This window comes from Rhinatrema bivittatum, chromosome 8 (assembly GCF_901001135.1).
Source record: "Rhinatrema bivittatum chromosome 8, aRhiBiv1.1, whole genome shotgun sequence".
Lineage (NCBI taxonomy): Eukaryota > Metazoa > Chordata > Amphibia > Gymnophiona > Rhinatrematidae > Rhinatrema > Rhinatrema bivittatum.
Window position 1 is genome coordinate 169,644,344 of NC_042622.1, and position 13,430 is coordinate 169,657,773.

General features: G+C 46.1%; 2 protein-coding genes across 18 annotated transcripts in view; one reads left to right on the plus strand and one right to left on the minus strand.

The window, feature by feature from the left end:
• NCOR1 (nuclear receptor corepressor 1) overlaps nt 1-12,288 on the minus strand; it is a 372,787-nt gene extending 360,499 nt beyond the window's left edge. For 11 of the 17 annotated variants that reach the window (XM_029611291.1, XM_029611302.1, XM_029611294.1 and 8 more), the window contains exons 1-3: nt 12,127-12,287; nt 10,838-10,991; nt 508-680 (exon numbers count right to left, since the gene is read on the minus strand). In XM_029611291.1, the coding sequence (XP_029467151.1) occupies nt 508-615 (108 nt within the window). In that variant the 5' untranslated portion in view covers nt 616-680; nt 10,838-10,991; nt 12,127-12,287. Of the gene's footprint in view, nt 1-507; nt 681-10,837; nt 10,992-12,126 lie in introns of all 17 variants that reach the window. The other 6 variants (XM_029611301.1, XM_029611303.1, XM_029611298.1 and 3 more) reach the window with 3 other exon arrangements.
• Nucleotides 12,289-12,426: 138 nt separating this feature from the next.
• PIGL (phosphatidylinositol glycan anchor biosynthesis class L) overlaps nt 12,427-13,430 on the plus strand; it is a 65,230-nt gene continuing 64,226 nt past the window's right edge. Inside the window, exon 1 of the mRNA XM_029611306.1 lies at nt 12,427-12,957. Within this exon, the coding sequence (XP_029467166.1) occupies nt 12,666-12,957 (292 nt within the window). The 5' untranslated portion in view covers nt 12,427-12,665. The remainder of the gene's footprint in view (nt 12,958-13,430) is intronic.

A 13,430-nucleotide genomic window follows, 5' to 3' on the forward strand; every position in this document is an offset into this window, starting at 1 on the left:
ATACAGTGTCAATGCCAGGTTTGTTATTCTCAGATATCCGCATTATTGTGTTTTTGCCTATGAGGTAAACCATGTACGTTGAAACACAATGCTCACACTTCAATATATTTGACATTATGTGCCTCACTTGCCTGCAAAGTTTAAATGTCTAAACAGCCACAGACCACACTAAAGCTTTCGTTTATTTATTTTTTGTATTTAAAAGCTTTTTTATACCGGTATTCGTGGGTACATCATATCGGTTTACAGAGAACTTACTGAAATACATAGAACAGGGAGGGGGAAACTGGGGAGCCAGAAGTTGGTGTTTACTTGTGAGGCTCTGCATCTTTAGCGTTCACTTGACTGAATCTGTGTCGCTAGACTTCTGCACTTTTAAGTGACTAAACTACATGCTCTAATTTAGAAGGCTTAACAGAGAAGTACTTTTTCATTTTTCAGTGGTATCCTGCAGAAGTTAACAATTACCCAGTTACTGGAACGTGGCTGGCTAAGCATGCACCATACCTGTTGATGTCGTGTGCTAGAGAAGGCATACTGGACTGGGTGGGTCGGGTACCGGCTCTGTTCCATGCTGAAAGCTCCCTGGTTAGGAGGATAGCCTGAACTTGACATTATTGATGAGTCTCAGTAAGCTGCGAGATCAAGACCAGAGTGAAATCATGTTTCTAGGAAACCACCTAGAGGAAAAAAAAGGGAGGGATGGAAGAGAGAAAAAAAAATTCACTGATAAAGCTCGATGGCACCAGATGTGTGCCTGAAATATACTGCAGATCTCACTACCAAGCAATACAGTAATTATCAGGAAAAGCTTTTTATGATGGCCTCAACAGTAGGACAGAGGTAACTAGCAAAGAGGATGCTAAGCAGTTTTATAAGGGCTTGAAAGCCACCAGGTGTGGTGCCAGAAGCTGCTGCCCTCACAAGTTCTTCAAATCAGAAAACACTTTTTTTTTTTTTTATTAATATAGGCTATGAAAATTCAAAGGTGCTCCTGTGATGTCAGGAAAGATAACAGCACAACAGATGAACTTGGATGATAAAATTTCCTTACAGAAGATGTAAAAATTTCTCCCTTGATAAATTATTATGCAGAGAGTTACATTTGCTAGGATTTTATTACCTCTTAACATATTCAGTTATGTCACCCTGCAGGTTTCTAATTTACTGTAGTCCTGCTTTCTGAAAGGGTAAATTAACAAAATGGAAGCATTCTTACAATTCATGCTTGGAACATTATTTTGCTATCCTGTGCTGTTACACATCCAAAACGTATCCCTAAGGGTAAACAAAGTCAGGAAGGCAAACAAAGATAAAACACAAGCCCACATCTTGGCTCTGCAGAGTCAAGAGAGAGAACACAGCAACACCAAGCCAGCCAGGCTCACGAGCTAGTCCAAACCAACCAGCATTTATAAAAGTTATTAACAAAGGCTTTGCCATGCCAGGGCCCCTTCAAGACCTGAATGTTTACTGCCATCGTCAGCACGGACTCAAACATCACAGGATATTCTGATACTGAATTTGGGCCAAATATTCCTTGACCTTTAATGCAATGATGTAAACAAAACCTACTTTCTGGCACCCAGAAGAGTGTGGCAGTAATGCCCTGCCCTGTCTCTCACTGACATCACCTCCTGCTTAGGCTACTAAAGCTTACTCTTTGCTGAACTTTCTCCGATACAATCTAATTCAAAATCTGACTGCACGACTTGTCTGCCTCAGAATCACTACAAACATGTAGCTGCTCTATTGGCTCCTCATCCGCATACATTTCAGACGGGTCCTCAACTACAGATGCATTCACTCTGCAGCTCCTCATCTACATTTTCAGCAAGTCATTCTTAACAGTATCTGTACTTTTCTCCATCACAAACTCCACATATTCCACTTTACTGAGCCATACGCCTAGAACAGACTTCCTGAGCCAGTGCATCATGCTCCTCCTCTGGCCATATTCAAATCCAGCCTAAACAGTCACCTTTTTGGGGCTGTTTTTCAATCTTAACTACCTCTCTATAATAAATAGATTTCTCATTGGTTCTCGTTTGAAAGCTCCCATCTCTTACAGGCACCTACAGCATTGTACATGTCTAGAAGTGCCTTAGAAAAATTCCTGCTCTGCAATCCAATTACAATTTGCTGCACAACAGAAATAAAGTAATGATTCTTCTTTACTATGGGATCAAAGTGTCACATTTAGAGCCTGCAGTCAGATATCGCACGCTTACCACTCTGTTACTCTAAATTTTACGGCAATTCAAAATTTTCTGTACCCTACTAAAAAAAAAAAAAAAAAACGAGGAACTGTGCCCAAATAGGAAGGAGTATGTGCTGAAAACAATACCAGAAAAGAAACTTTTTTTTTTAATAAATAATTCAAGTTTAAGAGACTGTGGGGCCGATTTTAAATCCTACGTGCGCGGGGTACATTTGTGCGCGCTACCCGGCACACACAAATGTACACCCAATTTTATAACATGCGCACACTGTCACGCGCATGTTATAAAATCCAGGGTCAGCACGCGCAAGGGGGTGCACACGCCGAGCCCAAGGGGAGCCCCGATGGCTTTCTCCGTTCCATCCAAGGCCACTCCAAAATCGGAGCGGCCTTGGAGGGAACTTTTTTTTTTTTTTTTTTAGCTCCCCCCCCTCCCACCTTTCCCTATCTAACCCACCCCCCCCCCCCCCCCACCTTATTTCGCCGACTTACGCCTGCCTCTGTGCCGGAGGACTCAGGAGCGCCGCCCCGCCCCCCAGCCCCACCCCCGGACCGCCCGTTTTTGAAAGCCCCGAGACATACACGAGTCCCGGAGCTTGCGCACGCCGCCAAGCCTATGCAAAATAGGCTTGGTGCGCGCAGGGATAGGTTTTCGGGGGTTACGTGCGTATATTACACGCGTAACCCTTTGAAACTCTACCTCTTTGAATCCACCTTTACAGAATATATTGTATAAAGCCAATTACAATAAAAGCAACAAATACAGAAATCAAACTAGATGATTAAGCTATCACTGTTTCATTCAGATTTTTAATTGTAGCACTGAGGAGATAAATGATCCATTTCATTTTTTGAAAAAACGACTTCTACTGCTCTGCTTTAAAACCATCTCTCCCCACTTTCTGTACGTACAAAAGTACACAGAGGAAAGAGCAATGTATTGCTTGCACTCACTACAGGGCCACTCCACTGACCAACAGGAAGATACTGACCCTCCCATGTAATGTGGCTGCTTAAGATCTCATTATGTCATTTTTAATGTTTTTATTATGAATGTTTTATTTCTTTTGCACACTGCTTAGGCCATTTGTGTTAAGCGATAAATAAATTTTAATAAATGAAAAAGAAAGATGAGGATGGAGTAACAGTAGCATGCAAACCTCCACACCAGGATGTGATCAGAGAACTACCAAAATAAAGATCTACTCTTAAATCTGCACCCCGTTTGAAACATTTACTAGCTTTACCAAGCTCTCTGCATGATTCTATTCACTACATGAAATCCGTTTAATATCACAAACGGAATGTGGCGACTATCTGCCAGCTCATCAACCCAGAGCCCTACTGAACTTATTTCTCCCTCCCCTCTCCATTACGAAAAAGGGTAAGGTACTTTATGAAACAATTAAAACAAAAAACAAAAAAAACCAGCATTTGCTGCAATTCAAAAAATTCTTCTCTGGGGCATCCCTTGAAATTACTAACACTCCACTCAGTACACGATAGAACAAGGAACTAAAAAAATGTTTGCAAGCATTAGTGAATCATTTAAAACCCGGAAGTGAAGAAGTCTTTGTTGCATTGAATTCAGGAAGGCACTATAAGCAACTTCCGAAGTTTCTGAATCCAGTATATGCAATATTTCAAACTTCAATGAAAATACTCAGATTAAATGAAATTGCAGCATGTTTTCAGTTATGCAGAAGTGCAAAATGAAAAAGAAAAAAAAATCTTCTCCTGATTCCTTTATCTTGACTCAATTCTTGTATATTTAGACACAAAGAAAAACACCAAAGACCTTTAGTCACCTGTGTTGCTGCAATAATCTGATTTGCAGAAGTTTTTTTTTTTTATGCTGGCATGATGCAATAATGGTGACTCGCCTCCGATCCCAGCATTTCTCAGGGCAGGACAACATGACCATTATTATCTCTCCATTGTACTCAAGTCCATATTTCTACAAATCAAGTGAAGCATGCATTCCTCAGGCTCAGAGTGAGAGAAATCCCTTAATACACCTGGCCCTGTAGATAATATAACAGCCCCCTGGAATATATAGGCATGAGAGATAATTGTTCTTCTTTAGGTACACTTTTAATTTTTAAAAAAGTGTAAAAATATATTTGAATTAAAAAAAAAAAAAAAAGGTCTAGAAATAAGATAAAAGATAATGCAACAGAGCCAAGGAGCAGGTAAACTGATAGTTCAAAAAATGTACATAATAAGCTACGTTAACCTGATCTGTGCAGCAGCTCCTGGCACAGAGGTGTCAGAAAAAGACCACAATCAAATTTACTGCAATATGGGAGGACACTACTATACCAAATCCCTAATAAACAAAGCCTCCCAACTTTACATCATATGCAGAGTCGCAAGTTGACACAAAAATAGTATGCAAAATTCTGTCATTTAACCAGAAAAGTATTTGCACATTCAGTCTGTCAACCTTGTGTGGGACAAATATTTGCCGCCATGTCACTGCTTCTCAAGAGCAGCTACTGGCCTTGTGCCAGAAATGTCAGGCGCCAGGATGGCCCCGTTACCAAGCTCTCCCAGCCTGCATCAGAGAAGCTGCTCTGCCGATCCTCAGTACCATGCCAACTTCAGAACCCTCCCTTTTCTAAGAATTCTGTCCTACATATAATGGGACATCAAATTTAGAAGCCATTTTGACAGTGACTTCAGCAGTCACTGTCAGTTACATTAGGTTTAATATCCAACTGAGCAAAAGTGGTGTGGTTGCTGAGTTAATCCACGCTGAAAGGAAAAAGGTCAGCCGACGACCTTGTAGGCGAGACCTGTTACTGGGCCAACTTAATACATTTGTGACCTGCTTTCCAGCGCTCTGCTCCCTTATCAAGTCAGTGCTGTGCAGAGATGAAGGGTGGATGTACACCTCGCAAATCCTAGTCACAAATGCATTAACTCAGCCCAACAAAAAGATAGCACTTACAATTGTATGCTGACCTTTACTGCTATGTAGTCCAAGTGACAAATATAAAACCAGTTTCAGAAGAGTACACCAAAAATGCAGCTGTAGACATACTTTCTTGCCTTGCAACATCTTTCAATTCAGCTCAGAACAGCTGACTAAAGTATAATGGCTAAGAGGTAAATTTTCAGTCTTTTATAGCGCTGCTCTCTTGTTTCATAAGTACTATAAACAAAAACAAAAAAAAAGTCTATGAACTGTAAGTATGGAAGGTGCAAGTGTGTGTGAATGCTCTGAGAATCTGCTTGAGCACTGGGCCAAGCCCCTAGGTTCATGCATTGAGGAGATGGGATCTGAAGAGGAGTTATGTCCACTGACCTTTCTCCCGTCACTGCTAGAATTCTCCACAGAAAAATTAAGCAGCAGCACAAGAAATGCACTTTGTCCTCAACTTCTGCTTCTCTGGCCCGCGTCACCTCACCCTATGAAAGACACTGCTGTTCACCACCGATGTAACAACACAGCTACCTTTATTGTGCTGGTGGACAAGCACTTGACTAAGAATTGTCCAACAGTACAATTAACTAGCCTGGGCTAATAAGATTTGGAGTTCTTTCCAGGCTGTGGTGTCCGAAGTAAAACAGGAGACCAAATGCCAAAGACAAGCACTCAGGTAACTGAGTGAGCAGTGCAGTAGTAGCCTGTGTGTCCCAGGTGAGCGGGGGGGGGGGGGGGGGGGGGGGGGGGGAATGAGGATGCATTCCGAATAAAGGGGATCTACAAACCCCCATTTTTCCTGGTAGTGCAAAGTGCCAATACTCCTGTCTGCTTCTAAGAACATGCCATACTGGGTCAGACCAAGGGTCCATCAAGCCCAGCATCCTGTTTCCAACAGTGGCTAATCCAGGCCACAAGGACCTGGCAAGTACCCAAAAACTAAGTCTATTCCATGTTACCGTTGCTAGTAAGAGCAGTGGTTATTTTCTAAGTCAACTTAATTAATAGCAGGTAATGGATTTCTCGTCCAAGAACTTATCCAATCCTTTTTTAACACAGCTACACTAACTGCACTAACCACATCCTCTGGCAACAAATTCCAGAGTTTAATTGTGCACTGAGTAAAAAAGAACTTTCTCCGATTAGTTTTAAAATGTGCCACATGCTAACTTCTACTACCTCATTTACTGGTTTCTCTTACATACAAACTAAGGAAGTGATCTATACATGGAATTAAGTAGACAGGCTGGTCTTCCTCATAAGCATGAACACATACATAATGTAAATCCTCAAATAAACCAAAGAAGGACTGCTGAAACCTATAAGAACCTTTGCACAATCACAATGATTAGATTTCTAAAACACAAATCATCCTTGATGCTGTGTAAATGACACACTGGGTGATCCAGATAATTCACATGCAAGCAGTTTATGATAACCCAGATAAGAGTCAATCATTCAAGAATGTCACAAATTTCAAGACCAAAAAAAAAAAAAAGAAGTGTCTTTCAGTCAAACCTCCTAGATCACAGCAAAACACTATAAAGCATGAAAAAAGCCCCTGACAATCATCTGCCAGGAAACGGTTTTTAAATCACCAAGGGCCCATTTCTGCCTATGGGGAAAATCAGGTCCATAATCTTATTATTTACTTTCCTAGTCAGAGACTGATGTGGCCTAGCACCACCCATACCTCATGCAGAGCTGTGCAAAGGGAAAACTTTCTAGATTTTACAGCACTGTAATTTGCAACGCGACATATTTAGTGGAAAACGTGAGGAAATATAAATTAGTTCAAAAACGGGCTGTCCCACTGACAGAGACAAACTTTAATGGGAGAGACCTCAATCAGGAAAAGCCTTAAAAGGCTGATACAGCTGGCTGCAAAGTGGAAGCGAAATCCTCAACTTTGAGTGTCCAAAGCACGTCTCAAACTGTCAGCAATCCTGATAACTAAAGGCCCAATTTATCATAAAATGCCTCTAGCAAAAAAATGGAGAGACACCAAATCAAGTTTTACCTAGGTGTTCATTTACTGGAAAAAGCTACATCAGCACATTTCTTGTGTATATTTCCCTGTATTTTAGATATACAGACATTGAACATCGCTCCAGGCTTACTGTGGTGGAGTAATTCAGAATTATGGATGCACAAGGACTGGCTTGACAGTTCAGTAAATAAGTTTAAAAGAGTCACACCTGAACGCAAATACTGCACTAGGGCAGATAGTGAAGATTATAAGGAAATCAAGCTGTGAATAAAGTTTGGATATGTATTCCTGGTCAATAGTATTGAAAGAGAGGAATTAACTAACTAGAGGACAATAAAAAGCTTCCCCTCCCCCCCCCCCTACAAACAGTAAACAAAAGCCTGCTTTCTCATCAGTGCTTCATTTCAGAAAAGCTCTCTGTACCACCTTCTAGGAAACTGCTAGCCAAAAAGGAAGCAGCACAGGACAAGACTTCTTAGATATTCTTTCACCAGTTTAACTCCATTTCTACCTCAATGATGTAGTGGTTTTTCTATTTTTCAGTTTAATAGTGCATTTAGTACTTATGAAAAATGCCAACTTGACAGCATCGGAAATGAAAGTCCTCCATGCTGTAGCTCTGCTAGCTGACACCCACAACAGAGTTAGAGTCAGTGCAAGCTTCCTACCACCTTCCCCCACCCCAAATACTGCCCCATCACAGAACAGGTGCAGGATGAGCTGCAGCACAAGCTGCCCTCTCACTCGCACAAACGCACTGCCCCATCACAGAACAGGTCCAGGGTGAGCAGCAGCACAAGCTGCCCTCTCACTCGCACAAACGCACTGCCCCATCACAGAACAGGTCCAGGGTGAGCAGCAGCACAAGCTGCCCTCTCACTCGCACAAACGAACTGCCCCATCATAGAACAGGTCCAGGGTGAGCAGCAGCACAAGCTGCCCTCTCACTCGCACAAACGCACTGCCCCATCACAGAACAGGTCCAGGGTGAGCAGCAGCACAAGCTGCCCTCTCACTCGCACAAACGCACTGCCCCCATCACAGAACAGGTCCAGGGTGAGCAGCAGCACAAGCTGCCCTCTCACTCGCACAAACGCACTGCCCCATCACAGAACAGGTCCAGGGTGAGCAGCAGCACAAGCTGCCCTCTCACTCGCACAAACGCACTGCCCCATCACAGAACAGGTCCAGGGTGAGCAGCAGCACAAGCTGCCCTCTCACTCGCACAAACGCACGCCCCATCAGAGAACAGGTCCAGGATGAGCAGCAGCACAATCTGCCCTCTCACTCGCACAAACGCACTGCCCCATCACAGAACAGGTCCAGGGTGAGCAGCAGCACAAGCTGCCCTCTCACTCGCACAAACGCACTGCCCCATCACAGAACAGGTCCAGGGTGAGCAGCAGCACAAGGTGCCCTCTCACTCGCACAAACGCACTGCCCTATCACAGAACAGGTCCAGGGTGAGCAGCAGCACAAGCTGCCCTCTCACTCGCACAAACGCACGCCCCATCACAGAACAGGTCCAGGGTGAGCAGCAGCACAAGCTGCCCTCTCACTCGCACAAACGCACGCCCCATCAGAGAACAGGTCCAGGATGAGCAGCAGCACAAGCTGCCCTCTCACTCGCACAAACGCACTGCCCCATCACAGAACAGGTCCAGGGTGAGCAGCAGCACAAGCTGCCCTCTCACTCGCACAAACGCACTGCCCCATCACAGAACAGGTCCAGGGTGAGGCAGCAGCACAAGGTGCCCTCTCACTCGCACAAACGCACTGCCCTATCACAGAACAGGTCCAGGATGAGCAGCAGCACAAGCTGCCCTCTCACTCGCACAAACGCACTGCCCCATCACAGAACAGGTCCAGGGTGAGCAGCAGCACAAGTTGCCCTCTCACTCGCACAAACGCACTGCCCCATCACAGAACAGGTCCAGGGTGAGCAGCAGCACAAGCTGCCCTCTCACTCGCACAAACGCACTGCCCCATCACAGAACTGGAGGCGAACCAGGCTAGTCCCGGGGGCGCCGATAATAACGCGGGGTCGAGCAGGAGGAAGGCGGCAGAAGGGAGGGGGGAAAGGGGGAGGGGGCAGGAGGTAGAACGGACCAATGGCAGTGCAGCCATTTGAATTGCTGCGCTGCTATTGGTCAACGGGGAAAGAAGAGAGTAGGGCTAGCAGGGAACGGGCAGTTGGGAATCCGGCGGCGAAGCGAGTGAAACCCGAGCCATATTTGGTTTGTATTATTTGGAATTGTGAAGGACACGGTGGAGGGGGGGGGGGGGGGTAATGCTCGTGCAGTTTGGGGCTACTGCACGAGAAGGCCTAAAGAGCAAAGGGGGGGGGCCGATGCTCAGGCCGCAAGCTTACCCTCGCTGCCGACGTGGCGGGGTAGGCGAGGGGGGGGGGAAGCTCCAAGCTGCTTACCATTGGGCCGTGGTGGTAAGTGAAGAATGGCGTGCGGCGGAGGAGGTGGAGGTGGGGGAGTTGTTTTGGAATTATGTTAACTTAAGGCTCGGGTTAGATTCAATAAACTGCGGCCTTATTTGTTATCCCATACTGTTGTATTGTGTATTTTGTATAAAGGGGGGGAGTGAAGTTCGAGTGCTTGCCTGGACGACTGGTCTCGAGTACCTGTGTTACAGGTCCAGGATGAGCAGCAGCACAAGCTTCCCTCTCACTCGCACAAACGCACTCCCCCATCAGAGAACAGGACCAGGATGAGCAGCAGCACAAGCTGCCCTCTCACTCGCACAAACGCACTCCCCCATCAGAGAACAGGTCCAGGGTGAGCAGCAGCACAAGCTGCCCTCTCACTCGCACAAACGCACTCCCCCATCACAGAACAGGTCCAGGATGAGCAGCAGCACAAGCTGCCCTCTCACTCGCACAAACGCACTCCCCCCATCACAGAACTGGTCCAGGGTGAGCAGCAGCACAAGCTGCCCTCTCACTCGCACTGCCCCATCACAGAGCAGGTACAGGATGAACAGCCGCGGAAGTGCAAGCTTCCATTCCAGGCTAACCCCAACCCAAAACAGGTACAGGATGGGCAGCAGCAGCAACACATGCTTCCCTCACACTCCATGCCAATGTGCCTCAGCCCTGTTTTGGAGGGCTCTCTCTCTAGGAGAGAGGGAGTTATAATCCTACAAGCTGTGTTCTCTCTTCTGACTTTTCCCCAGCAGCGACACAGGCACTGTAAATTGGGAATTGAAATTATACCACCAATTCATTTCACAGCTTCCACACTATGGTCACCACTGACTTGAGTATGATTTGAACCAAAGCTCTAGAGGTGAAAATTTCTGAGATACTGTGCTAAGCCCCTTGAATCACCTAATACCCTACATCTAAATGTTTTCAATCATTACTTTGTATTGACAACATATCTTTGACATAAGGTGTCCAGGTAAGAATTCTGTGCTCAAATACCTGAAGACATTCAAAGAAAAAAAATGTTTTGAGATTTAGGGGTTTAGGAAAACAAAACGTGGGTCATTTGTTGGAGACAAGTCATAATCCAATTTCTGGCATGCCTTTGAATTAATTTTATTTTTGTAAAATTTGATTACATACCAAAGTGAAGTACAATTGTTTAAAAGACAAAAAAATATCTCCATCTCCCACACAACCCCAATCATAAAATCCAACCAACCCACCTATTCACAATATTAAAATATGCCTGCAAGTTACCTGGAAATAGAATGAAGCCTTTTGTAAGAGACAATAACATTATTCCAATGGTTGTCAGTTGCCTCTCTAATGTTTTCTTCATTCACCATATGCTGCAGCAACTATTTAATCAAATTATTCCATTTAGATAACTTGTCTGGCATTATCACCACATCTAGGAGGAAAGACAGCACACAAAAGCTTGACCAGCTTAAAACAATTCTATCTTACAGCTTTTGTACATCCTACATCAATATTCTTATATATATTACACGGACTCCAGTAAGGTCAGTAGTGGAAAATAAAGACCAAAACAAAAGGAATGGCAATGGACAAGAAATTTTCATTTTGCTACAGAGAGGCCAATAAAGAGGTTATCTAAAGAATTGTAAATCTATTTTGTTTACATTTTACTTGGTTTGGATTTTAACTATTATTTCAATAGGGACCCTTCATTTTCAGTTATTTTATTTTCCCTGCGAATTTCAATGCTACAACAACAACAACAAGAAAAAAGCCCCACCCCAGTGGAAAAATTACTTTTTCATTGATTTTTCTCCTGTTTATTACAATAAAGTAATTTAGAACCGATTTTTTATTGAAATTTCTAAGGAAAATAAAAACTGAAAACGAAGATGTAGATATTATGTTTTGAGAGGTAACAACCAATCATTAAATTTTGATTTGTCAAGAAGGCAATTCCTAATTGAATATCTCCTTACTTTTCCTTTATTAAAAATGAAAATTCCACATGATCTATATGATCCAGTAATATGTGAACCGGTGCAGTCATGAGAATTTAGTGATTTTGCAAATGAGAGAGACTATGTATTTTGAAGTTTCAGTATAAAATTGCAGAGTTGCCCCTGGTTCAGACTCTACTTTTTCACATCTAACATCCTGAAGCAACGTTGCTTCAGGTCACAAACAAATGGCTCTGAAGAGGCTTTCCAGGTCGCAAGCATTCTCAGCCCCAAGGTCACCAAGAGCTGGCAGCTAAAGGCGCTGTGCCCGAGCCCCAAACCGAGAACCCATAAACGAGGTGAGAGGAGATCCCGGGGGGGGGGGGGGCGCTTCCTGCTCGCCTTACTTGGCGCTGAGGCGGACGCTCCAGCACCGCCCCGGGGCCGAAAATGCATCCGAACCCCACTCCTCTTCCTCCAGCCTTGCTGCGGCTTCAACATAAACCCAAAGCGACCCCGCTACCCGTAGTATGTGCGGGGCCTGCCAGGCTCTACCTAGACTGGAAGGGAGCGCTCGGTGCTGCTATAGGGCGGCCTATGCCCCTCGATCTGGAGACAGACACTTACCGGCAGCGCGCTGAGCCCCGGGTCGGCTCCCGGTCCCGTCGCCGCTGGGCCCGGGAAAGAGGAGGGGGCGGAGGTCACTCAGGCGGCAGCACCAGCACCACCGCTGCTGCCGCCATCTTGAAAGCGCCGCTCGCCCTGTGCGCGCGACTCCGCTCTGGGCGCGCTCCCGCCTTGGAGGCGGGCGCGGGGGGGGATGGGGGCCGGGGAAGTAGTGGCTGGATCGGATGCTCCGTACGCGGCGGCGAAGGTGATGCGGACTCGGGCTCCGTCTCTCTCTCTCTGCACCCTTCAGCCGCAGCCTGGCCCAGGTCCTGACAGGACGGTGCTCCCCTGTCCCCTCTCTCCCGGGCTGTCTGCCCCTGAGCCGTTGATAGAGGACTGCCCTGCAAGCAAATACCGGACAAGAAGCCCGAGTCCGCCGAGCGGGCTCCGGAGTACTGATGCTGGACGTTAAACGGGAGAACGGCGCGATATAGCCCTGCTAGGACCTGGCGGTGTAACAGTGAAACGGTCCCACCGAAATCGCGGGCGGAACGTTAATGGGCGGACCGGGTTTCCAGCCGGCGCAGGTCTTCTGCGGGATGGCGGCTGGAAGCGGCCCGGTGCTGGCACTGGGGGCCTCGGCGCTCCTGGCTGGCCTCTGGCTTTACTTTTGTCGCTGGATTCAGACTGTCTGCCGGCTGTCCGGGGCGCAGGCTGTCCTGGGGCTCCGGTCGCGGCCTGTGTTGCTGCTGCTCGCCCATCCGGATGACGAGTGCATGTTTTTCGCTCCGGCCGTGCTGGGCCTCAGGAAGTTGCGCTGGCCTCTGGCCGTGCTCTGCTGCTCCGCAGGTACGCAAATCCTGGCTGGAGCCACCGGCTCCTTATCACCTGGAAAAGAGCCTGGTCACCACCACCCCCTCCCAGGGCCTACAGTGACTAACTGGAAGGCTCCCCATTCCCCACCAGAGCTCACACGAGGCCCTCCGCAAGATGCTTAAAGTGACTCGCCGTTTCCACTTTGGTCTACCACCATACCAGCCCTGACTTCTCCCACCTTTAAGTATCTTTGACTATGCTTTTCCTGCTGCTTACACTGTAAGCTCTTAGGGGCAGGGAAACCCCTGGCTTGTAGTTGTATGACATTGTTTGATCATTTGTTGTATGCCTGTTTTTAGTTGACTCTTTCGTTTTTGCCTCATACAGGGCTAGATGTAATAACGGATTTTACCTATTGTGAAACTGGTTTCTACAATTTTTTTGAAAATTACTTTTAGGCCGATGCAATCATGAACACACGCTTTCATAATGCATGCCCATCCACC